Genomic DNA, 13692 nt, shown 5'->3' with positions numbered 1-13692 from the left:
CGGAACAGACCCACAAGGACCATTGGGTCCAACGCCCGGATTCCCGTAAGACCACCCCAAAACAGTGGGCTCGGTGCCCCCGTGAGCTTTTTCTTCCCACTTTGGGCCCCCAGACTGAGCCAAAGGCTCCGGCGTTGCCCAGCGAGGGTGCGGGACGCACCGGCTGCAGTCCCCAGGGCTTTGGAACTGCCAAGGTCCCACGTGGAGGGCCAGAGCTGGGCAGGGGAAACTGAGGCACGAGAGCTGAGCCCAGCCAAGCCCCGGGGCACCGCTCCGGAGTGACTCCGGGGGGACTCCGCTTAGCACCGCCACCACCCCCTATCCCGGTGCGGGCGCTCTGGGGGACCCCCGGCTCTTAACAAAGACCCCGGGGGGGCTCCACGAGGCCGGCACCGGCGGGGCCCTCCCCGCGGCGGGGCCGCCCCCCGGGAGGGAGGAGCCCGGTGGAGGCCGGAGGCCGCCACGGGGGGGGGGGCGAGGCCGGGCCGGGCCGGGAGGCTCCCGGCCATGTCCCGCATCGAGGCGCTGGCCCGGGCGAGGAGCGAGCGGAGCAAGGAGAGCGCGGCCAAGGTTTGGGGGACGGAGGGGGTCCGGGGGGGGGGGGGGGGTTTGGGGAAGGGGGCGGGGGTGGGATTTGGGTTCTCAGCTCAGGTCGGTGCCCCCCCCCCGCGTTGGGGGCTCCCGGAGGTTGGCTCTGCCCTTCCCCGCCCAGCTGCCGGGGGGGGGGGGGAAGTTTCGAGCTCCGCTGCTGTGCGCGGGGGGAGCCCAGGAGCCTGGCCGGGTGAGTCGGGTGCTGGGGGGGGCTCCGGGGTGCGGTGACCGGGGTGGGGGGGAATTTGGGGGGGGGGGGGGAGGGCTCTTTGCGCCGCGTGGGGTTGGGATGCGCGGGGAACCCCCAGATCCTGCCCCGGTGCGCGGCGTGGGCAGGGGGAACAATGAGCCCCCCCCACTGCACCGACACCGGGGGGGGGGGGGGGGCAGCTGCAACATGCCCCCCTCGACCCATCCCCCCCCCAGCCTCGGGGGCCCCGTTTTGGCGGCGTGGAAAGCTCCGGTCCCCGGCCGCATTGTCCGCGCCGCGGCGGAGACAAAGCCCGGCGGGGGGGGGGTTGGGGAAGGTTCCCGGCGGGGAAACTGAGGCACAAGGCGCCGGCCCCCCCCCGGGAACGCTTCCCCGGCCGCGGGGGGGGGGGGACAGCAGGGCTCCGGAGCGCGTTTGGCAATCGCTGGCGTGGCGAAACGGTGGCTGGGGGGGGGGCCGGGGGGGGGCAGCTGGTGCCTGGGCTTGGCAGGGCTTTGTGTGCCTGGGGGGGGCCAAGCGAGCGTGCGAGGCTCCGCTCCCCCCCCCCCCCTCCCCGTGCCTCGGTTTACCCCCATGCAAAATATTTTGGGGGGGGGGACGGTTTTTGGGGAGCTCCCCAGGGCGCGTGGCAGGGACGGGGCGGGCGAGCTCCGAGTTGGCCAGGGCTGAGTTTTGCCAGGTCTTTTTGGTCACCCCCGGGGGGGTCTCGGCAATGGGGGGGGGGGGCGGGGGGCTCATCCCCGGGGGGCTCATCCCTGGAGGTTTCATCCCCCCCCCAAAAATAAAGGCGTTCTCCAGGGTCCGGTGTTGGGGGAAGTGGTTGTTGGTTCCTGCGCACGCAGGCACGGCGGTGTCGGGGGGGGGGGGGGGGGGCGGTTTCTGTTTAAAAGCAGTTTCTTCAAAGCCCGCCTCGCCCCACCCGGGGCCGCCGGTGCCCCCCACCCCCCCCCAGAACCCCCCCTCCCACCCCCCCGTGACGGATCCCAGGCGCTTGGAGAGCAGCCACCGGCCCCGGCTGGGCGCTGCTCGCGGGCTGCTGCCGCCAGCTGTCACCCCCCGAGGAACGGGGGGGGGCCCCCCGAGGGGCTGGGGGGGGGGCAGCACCCAGCCATGGGCCCCCCTCCACTTTGGCTGGTGTGCGCCAGGTGGGATGCGCAGCCTGGTGGGGACCCCAGCCCCCCCCCCCCCCCCCCCCGGTGGCAGGACCCCTACTTTTGGGGTGACTCCTGGCAGAGCAGCCCCCCCCCCATGCTGCTGTGCCCTGAGTCCCCAAAATGGAGGGGGGGGGTCCCGCACCAGGTCCGAGCCCCCTCCCCAAAATAAAACCCCGCAGCTTCGCTCCCAGCTGGGAAACCTGAGACAGCTGCGCCCCGGTGTGGGGGGGGGGCGAATTTGGGGCCATAACGGGGCTTTTGTGCACACGGCCGGGAGGAAGGGGCTGGGGGGGGGGCGGGGGGGGGTTGGGACCCCTCCCTCTGAGCCGGAGCTGCCGGAGGTCTCGGAGCAGTTTGGGCCCCGTGCAGCTCGGAGGCATCTTTTGTTGCAGCGTCGGGAAGAAGCCGGCTTTGTTCTGCGCGTGGGGGGGGGGGGGCACGGCCCCCCCCCCCAGGACGCAGCCGACGCGGACCCAAGCCACGTTTCGCAGGTCGGAGCCGTCCTCGCAGCTGGAGTTTTCTCCTTCTGCTTCGCTTTCCGGGGGCTGTTTTGTCCCGTCCTGCCTCAGGAAGGCGACTTTGGGGGACTTCTCCCCAGGATGGCGGCGGGGGGCTGCAGCTGGGGACCCCCTCACCGTCCCCCTTCATTTTGGGACAGGTCGGTGGTCCCCAAATGTGCATCCTCGGGGGGGCCCCGCGCGGCTCTCAGCACCCGTCCCCTGGTGAGGAGGAGGAGGAGGAGGAGAAGCTGCGCCGAGCCGCGAAACGTGGCCGGGGGCTGCTCGGCGTGGGGGGGGGGTGGCTTTTTTTTTGGCGTATTTGGGGCAAAAAGGCAGGGGCGGAGGCAGCTGGGGTTGTCAGCGCGCTGAAGCCTCTCCCGCGCCTCCCCCGGTCTGGTTGGAGTTACCAAGCTACGGAGGCAGCCGCGGGCGCGTTCTCACGCAGGAAGAGGAGCGAGCTATCTTGGGCCGAGCCCCGTTCGTGCCAGCATAAATACACCCGCCGTGGGCGTTGCACCGCCGGCGCTGCCCTAAAAAAACCCCAAAGCTCTGCTCGGAGCAGAGCGACTTCCCACCCGCCACCTCCCCGGGGGGTTTTGGTGGCCGGGCACCCTCCGAAACTCGGGCCCGGAGGCGTCCGAGCGCGTCCCTTTGTTCCAACGCCCGGCTCGTCCCGGCTTCCCTGCCCATGGGGGGGCTGCCGCCCCCATCCCGCTGGGGTTTTGGTGCTGTGCCGGTCCCAAACGCGGCCGCGGCGTCCGGGGTTTCGGCTGCCCGCTGGGTTTGGGGTCAGGCAGAAGGGAGCTGGGGCTGGGCGCGTTTGGGGGCGTCCGAAATTCGGCTGTGGGATGCGCCCGTGCTGCTCAGCCCGGGGGCGGTGGCGGGTGGTGGCCTCTGTTTTCCTCCCCCCAAGTTATTTATAGCCACGTGCTCGCATCCGGCCGCCTCCGACGTCCCCGGGGTGGGGACCCCTCTCCTGCAATGGGGCATCCCCTTTGGGGAAGGGCGCAGCCCCCCAGCCCCATCCTGCTGCCCCCAACCCCGCTGTGGGCACCCCAAAATGAGCCCCCGGCCGGATGCCTCTTGCTGTCCCCGCCGTGCCAGCCCCCGTCGGCACCGCACCGGGACCAGGACAGGGACAGGGACCCTCTGTGTTCCCCTGTGGCGCCCTGCACAAAGGCTCCGTTCATCCCGCGTGGGGCCGCCAGCACCAGGCGCACCCCCTGCCCCACTGCAGGTTTGGGGCCGCTGCCCCCAAATCTCCCCGCTTTTACCCCAGCGCAGTTGGTGTCAGGTAAAGAAAAAAATCAGCGCTCGACCCCCAAAATACCGCCAGGGCATCCGGGAGCGATGGTTTTAGGGCTGTGCCCAGCGCTTGGCCCCAGCCACGTGGACCCTGCGGGGTCACGCCATGACCCCGCTGCCCGTGGGGGTCCCGGGATCCGGCTGCGGGGCTGGGGGCGCAGCCGGAGCCCGTGCTGGGGAGCAGCCCCGGCGTCACGCTGGGGTAACGGCACGGGGACGGCGGCGGCAGGAAGAGAAATCGCCTCCCTCCTTTGTCTCCTGGCTGTTTTGTTTCCTGCGGTTGGGGCCGGGAGGCAGGAACTGCGGGGCCTTTCCTCCCCCGGCCTGCGCCGAGCCGCCTTCCCTTTAAAGAAGGAGGAAGAAAAAAAAAAAAAAAAAAGTGAAAAGCCAAACAAACAACAACAAAAACCAACACAACGGGGCCGGGAACAATCGCGGCACAGAGCGCGGGGCAGATGTTGTGGCCGCGGGCGCAGCTCCCTCCCAGCCGGGGGCTGCGGGGCCGGGATGTGCTGCTGCTCCTGCGCCCCCTTCCCGGAGGAAAGGGATCCGGAGAGACCCCTCTGCGGGGAGCGGGTGAGCGCCGAAGCCCCCCCCCGGGCTCTCTCGCTGGCTCTGGACTAACCATGGCCCCCCCCCGGTGCCACATGGGAGCAGGGGCCGCGTCCTCCCCACATCCTCTAACGGTCCCCAGGGAGGGGATGGGGATGTTCTGCCCGTGCCTCCAGTCCTCCTCGCCTCCCTCCTGTCCTGCTCAGCCTCTCTGGTCCCGGGGGGGTCTTTGCCTCTTGGTCCCACCCCCCCCCAGTCTCAGGGAGCCTCCTGTATGTGCACTGCGTCCGCCGCCGGCACCTCTCCGTCGGGACGGCTGCGCTGGATGTGGGGAGGGGGTGTCGGTGGGGTGCGGACCCCCTGCTTCTCACCCCCCCCACACCCCCCCGGTGCCAGCTCGGCTTCACAAATCTGCTGCCCCCCACGTTTTGGGGGGCCGGCTTGGCCAGGGCGTGCTTCGCGGGCATCCCGGTGCCAGGCACGGCCAGGGCTGGGTGCGCACAAAGCCGGCTCTGTGCCGGCACGGCCGGGCTGCCGGGGGGTAGCACCTCCCTGCCAGGGGGGGGACCGAGGTGGGGGCGTCGTGGGGGGCACCCTGCGGCCCCCCACATGCTTGGGGCCGGAGCAGCCTGCAGAAGCTGCTCAGGAAGCCACCAGCTCCCTTCCCTTTTTTGAGAGGCCAAAGCTGCGGCAACCCGCGGGCGGCCGCCGTGGCACCGGGGTCCCCAGGCAGGACCCCGCTGCCATCCCCACAGAACGGGAGGGGCACAAGTGGCCTCCGAAGCCCCGTTTTGGGGCTAAACGGTGAAAACGCACACTTTGGCTAAAGGGTGAGGACACACAGGGCTGCCCATCGCCACCGCGGCTCCCCGGTGATGCTCCGTGACCCCGTGGGCGCAGGGAAGCGGCCCCCCGCCCGCCACGGCCCCCGCCGCTCATCCCCCATTGGGGCTGGCAACTGCGGTGACGGGGGGGGGGACGGGGGGGGGGGACGTGTGCTGGGGCGGGGGGGATTTCTCCCGCAGCCTCACGGTTGTCATGGTTATCGGATGATGGGAAGCACGGGAGAGCCGAGCGAGCGGGGTGGCTTTTCGGCACCCGCCTGCTCCCCACCGGGGCTGCGGCAGCGCCCGGCAATGGGGGACCCCCCGGGGCGGGGGGCGGCGGGGGAAAACGGGGTCCCGCGTCTCCCCCCGGCCACCAGCCGCAGCCCGAGGGAGCGGGGGGCTGCTGTGCCCGCGGGGGGTGCCGGGCGCCCGCCGTGCCGCAGCCCCGTCACGCGCCCGCCGCGTCTCTCCGGGCAGAGCAAGGAGAAGGAGAAGATGAAGGAGGGCAAGGAGAAGGACGCGCGCTACACCAACGGCCACCTCTTCACCACCATCACCGTCTCGGGGATGACCATGTGCTTCGCCTGCAACAAGAGCATCACGGCCAAGGAGGCTCTCATCTGCCCCAGTGAGTGCCCGGGCGCCCGCGTGGGGCTGCGGGGTTCGGTGGGCGTGCGGGACTGCCCGTCCAGTTGCCCCCAGTCCAGCTGTCGGGGCTCGTACTGGGATCTGCGGGTTGGGCAGCGTGCCCGCGGCTGCTGCCGCCTCCTCTGTGCCGCAGGACGGGGCAGGCTGCCGGCTCGGTGTCTATTTTGGGGCTGCTCGATCGTGGTGTGGGGGTGCGGGGGGGGGGGGGGGGTCCTCCCAGGGCAGGCAGAGCCCTGCAGACCCCACTCCAAGCCCGGCGGTGCCCTGGGGTGCGGGCACAGGATGCAGAGAGGCAACGGGTGCCAACCCTGGCGAGAAAATCCCGCTCTTGGGCATGCCCAACATCATTCCCCTGCCCTTCAGGGTGTGCAGGGGGACTCCTCGGCACCCCAGGGTGCCTCGTCCTGCTGGGTGCTGAGGGCTCTGGCTCGGGGGTGCCGCAGGGGCTCAGCTGCTGCCAGCAGCTGCGGTTCCTCGCTCCGGCCACCTCTGCCCGGCAGCAGCTGGCGGGGGCCGAGCGGGTCCCGAGGCCCCCGCTGCAGCTGCGCCCATCGCTCCCGGGACGAGCACCGGGGGGCTCCCAGTAGCCGGGGGGGGGGGGGCTCGGGGGAGCAAAGAGGGAGCCCCCCCTGGCCTTTTGGGTGCTGTGCCTCCATCTCGCCCCGTCCCGCAGCTTGCAATGTCACCATCCACAACCGCTGCAAGGACACGCTGCCCAACTGCACCAAGGTCAAGCAGAAGGTGGGCACCCGGTGGGGGCACTCGGTGGGGGGGGGGGGACACGGATGGGGGACGCTGGTGACGCCTCTGCTTCCCCCCCCCCCCCCCCCCCCCCCCCACAGCAACAGAAAGCGGCGCTGCTGAAGAACAGCTCGGCGCTGCAGTCGGTCTCGCTGCGCAACAAGAGTGAGTGGGGGGACGTGACGTGACGTGTCCTGGGGGCGGGGGGGAGGGGGGGGGGACACGCGGGGACAGCCCCTCCCCGCCAGCTCCGGGCCACCCCGATCCCGCTCCCAGCTCTGGGGACACCCCCAGGGCGCAATGGGGGCGTGGGGACACGCGGGGGGGCCCGATATGGGGGTGTCCCCGGGGTGGTGGGGGTGCTGCGTGCGGGATGGGGGGTGTGGGAGCAGCTTGGGGCTGGGAGGGGGGGTGCTGAGCCCCCGTGTCCCCCCCCCCCCCCCAGCTGCCATCCGGGAGCGCCCCAACTCGGCCATCTACCCCTCGGAGAGCTTCCGCCAGACGCTGCTGGGCCCCCGCCGCGGCCGCCCGTCGCTCTCCCTCTCCAAAAGCGTCTCCACCACCAACATCGCGGGGTAAGCAGGGCGAAAAGGGGGCCGGGGGGGTTGGGGGGGGGGGGGGGGGGCGTCCCCAGGGCGTCACCTCCCTGCCACGTCCCCGCCCCAGGACGTTGAACGATGAGTCTCCGCTGGGGATACGGCGCATCCTGTCCCAGTCCACCGACTCCCTCAACATGCGCAACCGCACGCTGTCCGTGGAGTCGCTCATCGATGAAGGTGGGGACCCGACGGGGGGGCATGGGCGACATGGGGCCCCCCCGGTGCCACCCCCCCCACCCTCTCTTATGCCCCCTGCCCGCACAGGCCCCGATGTGATCCTCAACCAGCTGCTGAGCGACTTCGAGACGGACGAGAAGGATTTCGAGGCGGACTCGTGGAGCCTGGCCGTGGACAACAGCTTCCTGCAGCAGCACAAGATGGACGTGATGAAGCGCCAGGACGTCATCTACGGTGAGCGGGGACAGGGCACGGGGACAAACCGGGGCTCTGGGGATGGGGAGGGGGTTCCAGAGTCTGGAACCCCCGGGGATGGGCAGAGATGCGGGGCTGGGGAGGCAGAGGTGGGAGACTTGGGGACAGAGCTGGGGACATGGGCTGCGTGGTGACACGGGGATGGGGGCGCAGAGCTGGGGACATGGGGACAGGCCAGAGGTGAGGGGATGAGGACACAGAGCTGGGGGAAGCTGGCCGGGGGGGGGACACAAGGACAGGGTGAGGGACAGAGACAGGTCAGAGATACAGGGATGAGGACACAGGGACAGGGAAAGGGACGCGAGGGTCGGTCAGACACGCGAGGGATGCAGAAACGGGGGCGGTGGAGGCACGGCAGGGGACCCAGGTAGGTGTCAGAGGTGTAGGAAGGGGGGTGCGGAGGTGGGGACGCAGGGACAAGGCAGGGGACACGGGGACAGGCTGGGGACGTAGGGACAAGGCTGTGGAGATGGGGGCAGAGCGGGGGGCACCGGGACGCCGCGGCTCGCCCCCTCTCACCCCCTCGCCGCCCCACGGCAGAGCTGATCCAGACGGAGATCCACCACGTGCGCACGCTGAAGATCATGGGCAGCGTGTTCCGCAGGGCCATGCTGGAGGAGCTGCAGCTGGACCCGGGCACGGTGCAGAAAATCTTCCCCTGCGTGGACGAGCTCAGCCAGATCCACGAGCGCTTCCTGGCGCAGCTCCTGGAGCGCCGCCGCGACTCGCTGGCCCAGGACAGCAACAAGAACTTCGTCATCAACCGCCTTGGGGACATCCTCGTGGGCCAGGTGGGGTGGCACGGGGGGTCCCCTGGGGCTGGGTGGTGCTGCCGGGGGGGGGGCTCAGCCCACTGAGGTGCCCCCCCTGCGCCACCCCAGTTCTCGGGCAGCAGCGCGGAGCAGCTGAAGAAAGCCTACTCGGAGTTCTGCAGCAGGCACACCAAGGCGGTGAAGGAGTACAAGGACCTGCTCGCCCGTGACAAGCGCTTCCAGCACTTCGTCCGGGTGAGGGCGCGTCCCCAAGCGGCTGCCGGGGCACAGGGGTCCCCCCTGGGACACCGGGGACAGGGTGCAGGGGACCCCCCCCCCCCACTGGCTCTGGGCTCCATGCCCGGGGAGAAGCGGTGGGGACGGGTAGGAGAGCCGTTCACCTTCCCTCCACCACCTCCGTGCCTCAGTTTCCCTCACTCTCTCTGCCTTCCCGTGGTGGTGAGCCCCTGGGGGGCTGGATGCAGCTCACGGGGTGCCCCCCCTTTGCCTTTTTCCCTCCCCGCCCCCCCCCCCCAGAGGATGGCACGGTCCCCGCTGCTCCGGCGCCACGGGGTGCCCGAGTGCATCCTGCTGGTCACGCAGAGGATCACCAAGTACCCGGTGCTCATCGAGCGCATCCTGAAAAACTCCAAAGGTACCGGGCTGGGGGGGTGGGGGTGGGGTGGGCGCAGTGGGATCTGCGTGCCTGGTGCGAGGCAGGCGGGGGGGGGGGCTCCAGCCCTGACCTCGTCCCTCCTGCATCCCAGACAACGAGAGTGACTCCGCGGACCTGTCCCGAGCGCTGACGCTGGTGAAGGAGCTGATCTCGGCCGTCAACGAGGAGGTGCACGCCTGCGAGATGAACGCGCGGCTCTGGGACGTGTACCGGCGCGTGGACGGGCGCGCCAAGGCGCCGCTGCAGTGGGAGAGCCGCGCCGGCCTCTTCGGCAGGGACGAGCTGCTGCGGCGCAAGCTGGTGCACAGCGGCTGCATGCTCTGGAAGACGGCGGCCGGGCGCTTCAAAGGTGCAGCGGGGCGCTGGGGGGGGCATAGGGGGACGTGGGGTGACGTGGGGGGGGGGGGTGACGGGGTGGGGATGCTCGGGGAGGTGGTGTCAGGGGATGGGGGTGTTGGGGGAGAGCAGGGTGCAAGGGGATGATGGGGATGGGATGGGGGTGGGGTGTAAGGGGATGGAGATGTTGGGGGACCTGGGGTGCCAGGGGGTGGGGGACCAGGGGATGGGGGTCCTGGGGACCAGGGGTTCAGAGGATGGGGTACCAGGGGGTGGGGATGCTGGGGAGCAGGGTGCCAGGGGATGGAGGTACCAGGGGATGGGGGTCCTGGGGACCAGGGTGGCAGGGAATTGGGGGTACCAGGGGCTGGGAGTGCCTGGGGAGTGGGGTGCTGGGGAAAGGGGCACCAGGGGAGGGAAGTGATGCAGGACAGGGTTGCTGGGGGAGCAGGGTGCCGGGGTGCTGGAAGCCAACCCTGGGAGTAGCCGTGGCTCTAACAGTGCCCGGGAGGGGGCACACTGCGGTGCCAGCTACAGCCGTGCCCCCACCCCAACACCCCACATCCTCCCTGCTCTTCCTCCCAGACGTCCTCGTGCTGCTGATGACGGACGTCCTCATTTTCCTGCAAGAGAAGGACCAGAAGTACACCTTCCCCATGCTGGTGAGCTGCGGCAGCCCCCCTTGCCCCCCCTAGACCCCCCCCTGCCCACAGCAGTACCGCTGGCACCCCATGGGACGGTGACAGTGAGCTGCCCCCCCCTCCCCCCCCCCCCGCAGGACAAGCCGGCTGTCATCTCGCTGCAAAACCTGATCGTGCGGGACATCGCCAACCAGGAGAAGGGCATGTTCCTGATCAGCGCCGCGCCGCCCGAGATGTACGAGGTGCACGCCGCCTCCCGCGACGACCGCAACAACTGGATGAAGCTCATCCAGCAGGCGGTCAGCCTGTGAGTGCTGCCCCCGGGGGGGGGGTTCCCGTGGCTGTGGGGTGCGCAGCGGGGCCGGGATGGGGTGACTGTGCCGGGAGCTGTGGCAGGATGCGGCCTCTGGGTGGGTGGAGGGGGTGCGTTGGGTTTGGGGGAGATGCTCTGAACCCCCGCCCTTGCAGCTGCCCCAGCCGCCAGGACTTCCCGCTGATTGAGACGGAGATCGAGGCGTCCCTGCGCAAGCTGAAAGGTGGGGGCGGTGGTGGTGGCATGTCCCCACATCCCCATCCTCGTGTCCCCACATCCCGGTGTCCCCGTATCCCCATCCCTGTGTCCCGGTGTCCCCATATCCTCATCCCTGTGTCCCCATATCCCAATCCCCACATCCCCATATCCCCATCCCCCTGTCACCATCCTCATGTCACCATGTCCTGGTGTCCCCATGTCCCCATCCCCGTGTCCCCACGTCCCCATCCCCTTGTCCCCCCCTCACGCCCCCTATGCCCCGCAGACCGCATCCTGCAGCACGACCGGAAGATCGCGGCGCTGCTGGAGGAGAAGGTCGGGCTCTTCGCCGACATGCTGGCGCTGACGAGCGGCTGCGAGGAGCCCTCGCCCACCCTGGCCCCGCGCACCCTCTTCCGCTCCGACTCGAGCGAGGGCTCGCGGGGCGAGCGCCTGATGCACGACGCCATCCGGGAAGGTGCGAGGGGAGGGGGGGGACCCAGCCCCGCAGCCCCCCCAGGTTCCCCCCCGGTGCCTGGGGTTGTGATGCTGCAGATGGGGAAACTGAGGCACGGGGGTGTCCCCGAGGGCGCTCACGGCGCGTGTCCCCGCAGTGGAGTGCCTGAAGGAGATGTTGGCGGGCGCCGGGCGCGAGCGGGACCAGAACCACCTCGCTGAGGCCGAGAGCTGCCCCAGCCCCGGCGCGAGCAGTAAGCCGGGGCAGCCCGGGAGTGGGGAAGGGGGGGCTGCTCCAGCCCCGGGACCCCCCCCATCCTCACCCCGCTCTCTGTCCCCGCAGACGGTGACGCCGGCAGCTTCAACGGCGCCCCGGAGTTCTGCAGGGCGGACTCGGACGCCGGGCAGCGGGTGAGCGCAGGGGGGGTGTCCCCACACTGGGGGGGTGTCCCCACACCGGGGAGGTGTCCCCACACCGGGGAGGTGTCCCCACACCACCGGGGTTTCCCTGCACCGGGATCACCCCGGGGTGACCGCTCTGCTCCTCCCGCAGGACGGGAACGGCAACCAGCTCCTGCAGCGGGCACCCCAGGAGGTAAGGGGGGGGGAGACCCCGCGGTGCGAGCGTGCCTCAGTTTCCCCCACACACACGTTGGCTGAGCGCTCCCTCTGCCCGCAGGAGGTGAACCAGCGGCTCATGAACCTCTACGCCCTGCTGCACGGCCTCCAGGTGGGCGCACGGGGACGGGGCACACGGGGCGGCACGGGGGACCATCCGCCTGACCCCCACCCCCCCCCCCCCACCCCACCTCACCCCGCAGGCGGTAGTGAGCCAGCAGGACACGCTGCTGGAGCTGCGGCTGCAGGAGGGCGTCGAGCGGCGCGAGAAGCCGGCGGCGGCACCGGCGGCGACCGAAACGGCTCGGCCGGGCGAGAGACCCAGCTCGGAGCTGGCGCTGCTGCAACGGCAGCACGCCCTGCTGCAGGAGGAGCTGGCCCGCTGCCGGCAGCTCTGCCACGAGCGGGCGCAGGAGGCGGCGGGGCTGGAGGGGCGGCTGCGGGGCAGCGAGCAGGAGCGCGCGCGGCTGGAGCGCGAGCGGGACGAGGCGCAGCGGCAGCTGGCGGCGCTGCGCCAGGAGGGGGGCGGCGCGCGGGGACGCCGCGGCACCGACCCGCGCCGCAGGAGCTTGCCGGCGGGAGACGCGCTCTATCTCAGCTTCACCCCCCCGCAGGTAAGGGACGGGACTTTTTTAATGTATTTAATTAATTAATTGATTGATTATTTTGGGGGGCGGTGCTCACGCATGGCACGAGTGTGCCGGTGACACTTTCCATCTTAGCTTCACCCCCCTGCAGATAAGGGAAGGGACTTTTTTATTATTTTATTTATTTTTTATTTATTTTTTATTTATTTTATTTTTTATTTTTTATTTTATTTTTTATTTACTTATTATTTTATTTATTTATTTTATTTATTTTTCATTTATTTTATTTTTTTTTTTTTGGGGGGGTGGCGCTCACGCATGGCATGGGTGTGCCAGTGATGCGCTCTATCTCTGCTTCACCTCCCCTCAGGTAAGGGAAGGGACTTTTTTATTATTTTTTATTAATTTATTTATTATTTTATTTATTTATTTATATGGGGGGGTGGAGCTCATGCATGGCACAAGTGTGCCGGCAGCACGCTCTATCTCAGCTTCACCCCCCGCTGGTAAGGGAGGGGATTTTATTATTATTTTATTTATTTATTATTTTATTTAATTTATTTATTTTATTTATTTATTAATTATTTTAGTTATTAATTATTTTATTTATTTACTATTTTATTTATTTATCTGGGGGGGTGGCGCTCACGCATGCCACGAGTGTGCCCGGCCTCACCCCGCAGGGGTCCGGGGGCTTGCAGCTGACACCCCCCCTCCCTGTGTCGTCCCCACCCCCCCCCCCAACACGTCCCCCACAGCACCTGAGCCACGGCAGCAGCCCCCCCGGCCTCTCCTTCCAGCACCACCACGCTTTTGCCACGTGCCCCCGGGACGAGCTGGATTACCGGGGCGAGCCCCCCCGGCTGCGGGAGGGCGAGGACGCGCTGGAGGCGCTGCTGGAGGACGAGGGCTTGGGCAGCCGCCGCTCCCCCCCCGCCAGCCCCCGAGGTGGGTCCAGATCCGGCCCCCCAGTGCTATGGGGAGGGGGCGAATTTCACCTTGGGGGGGGCACGGATATCCCATTGGGGGGGGGAATTTGGCTCAAGGGTCCCATCCTGAGCGGAGCTGGGGGGTGCTGACGGCGTGGTCCCCCCCCCTTCCCCGCAGATTTCCTGAGGATGCAAGACATTCCCGAGGAGGTGGAGAGCAGCCAGGAGCTGAAGGAGGGTGACGGGGGCTCCTCGGACAGTTAGGGACCAGCTCCTGGCCCCCTGCCCCCCCCCCAAACCCCCCCCAGAGCAGCCCCCCAAGGAGACGTGGGGGGCAGCATCCAGCTGCTGGGGGGGGTGGAGGGAGGCTGGGGGGGGGGCAGCGGGTCCAGGCCCCCCCCTTTGGGGAGCTGCTCATCCCACAGGAGCCTTATGGGTCAACGGGGTTTGGGGTCGTACCCCCCCACCCCATCCTACAAGCTGGGGGGGGGGGGGGAGTGGTTTGGGGCTGATATCCCCCCCCCCCGATTAATTTATTTATTTTGTCTTATTGGGGTGGGAGGAGGCAGCTGGGGGGGGGGCAGGGTTGGGGCTGGGGGCTGCAAACTGGCCCCCAGTGCCCCCCC

At 69.2% G+C, this 13692-nt stretch overlaps 1 protein-coding gene across 1 annotated transcript; it reads left to right on the top strand.

The window, feature by feature from the left end:
* The first annotated feature begins 470 nt into the window (after nucleotides 1–470).
* ARHGEF2 (Rho/Rac guanine nucleotide exchange factor 2) lies at nucleotides 471–13330 on the top strand. Its single transcript, XM_035571689.2, has 22 exons — nucleotides 471–570; nucleotides 5618–5768; nucleotides 6462–6529; nucleotides 6631–6694; nucleotides 6975–7104; nucleotides 7196–7305; nucleotides 7393–7539; nucleotides 8101–8351; nucleotides 8442–8567; nucleotides 8850–8967; nucleotides 9080–9337; nucleotides 9910–9986; nucleotides 10103–10272; nucleotides 10434–10501; nucleotides 10763–10954; nucleotides 11091–11186; nucleotides 11276–11343; nucleotides 11486–11527; nucleotides 11612–11662; nucleotides 11754–12164; nucleotides 12896–13085; nucleotides 13245–13330. Exons 1-22 carry the CDS (start codon nucleotides 508–510, stop codon nucleotides 13328–13330), a joined length of 2937 nt encoding a protein of 978 aa, XP_035427582.1. The 5' UTR covers nucleotides 471–507.
* Nucleotides 13331–13692: the final 362 nt, after the last annotated feature.

The sequence above is a fragment of the Cygnus atratus genome, chromosome 28, assembly GCF_013377495.2.
Source record: "Cygnus atratus isolate AKBS03 ecotype Queensland, Australia chromosome 28, CAtr_DNAZoo_HiC_assembly, whole genome shotgun sequence".
NCBI classification, from domain to species: Eukaryota; Metazoa; Chordata; class Aves; order Anseriformes; family Anatidae; genus Cygnus; species Cygnus atratus.
Note: the sequence above shows the minus strand (reverse complement) of the source record. Positions and strands in the feature narration are given on the sequence as shown.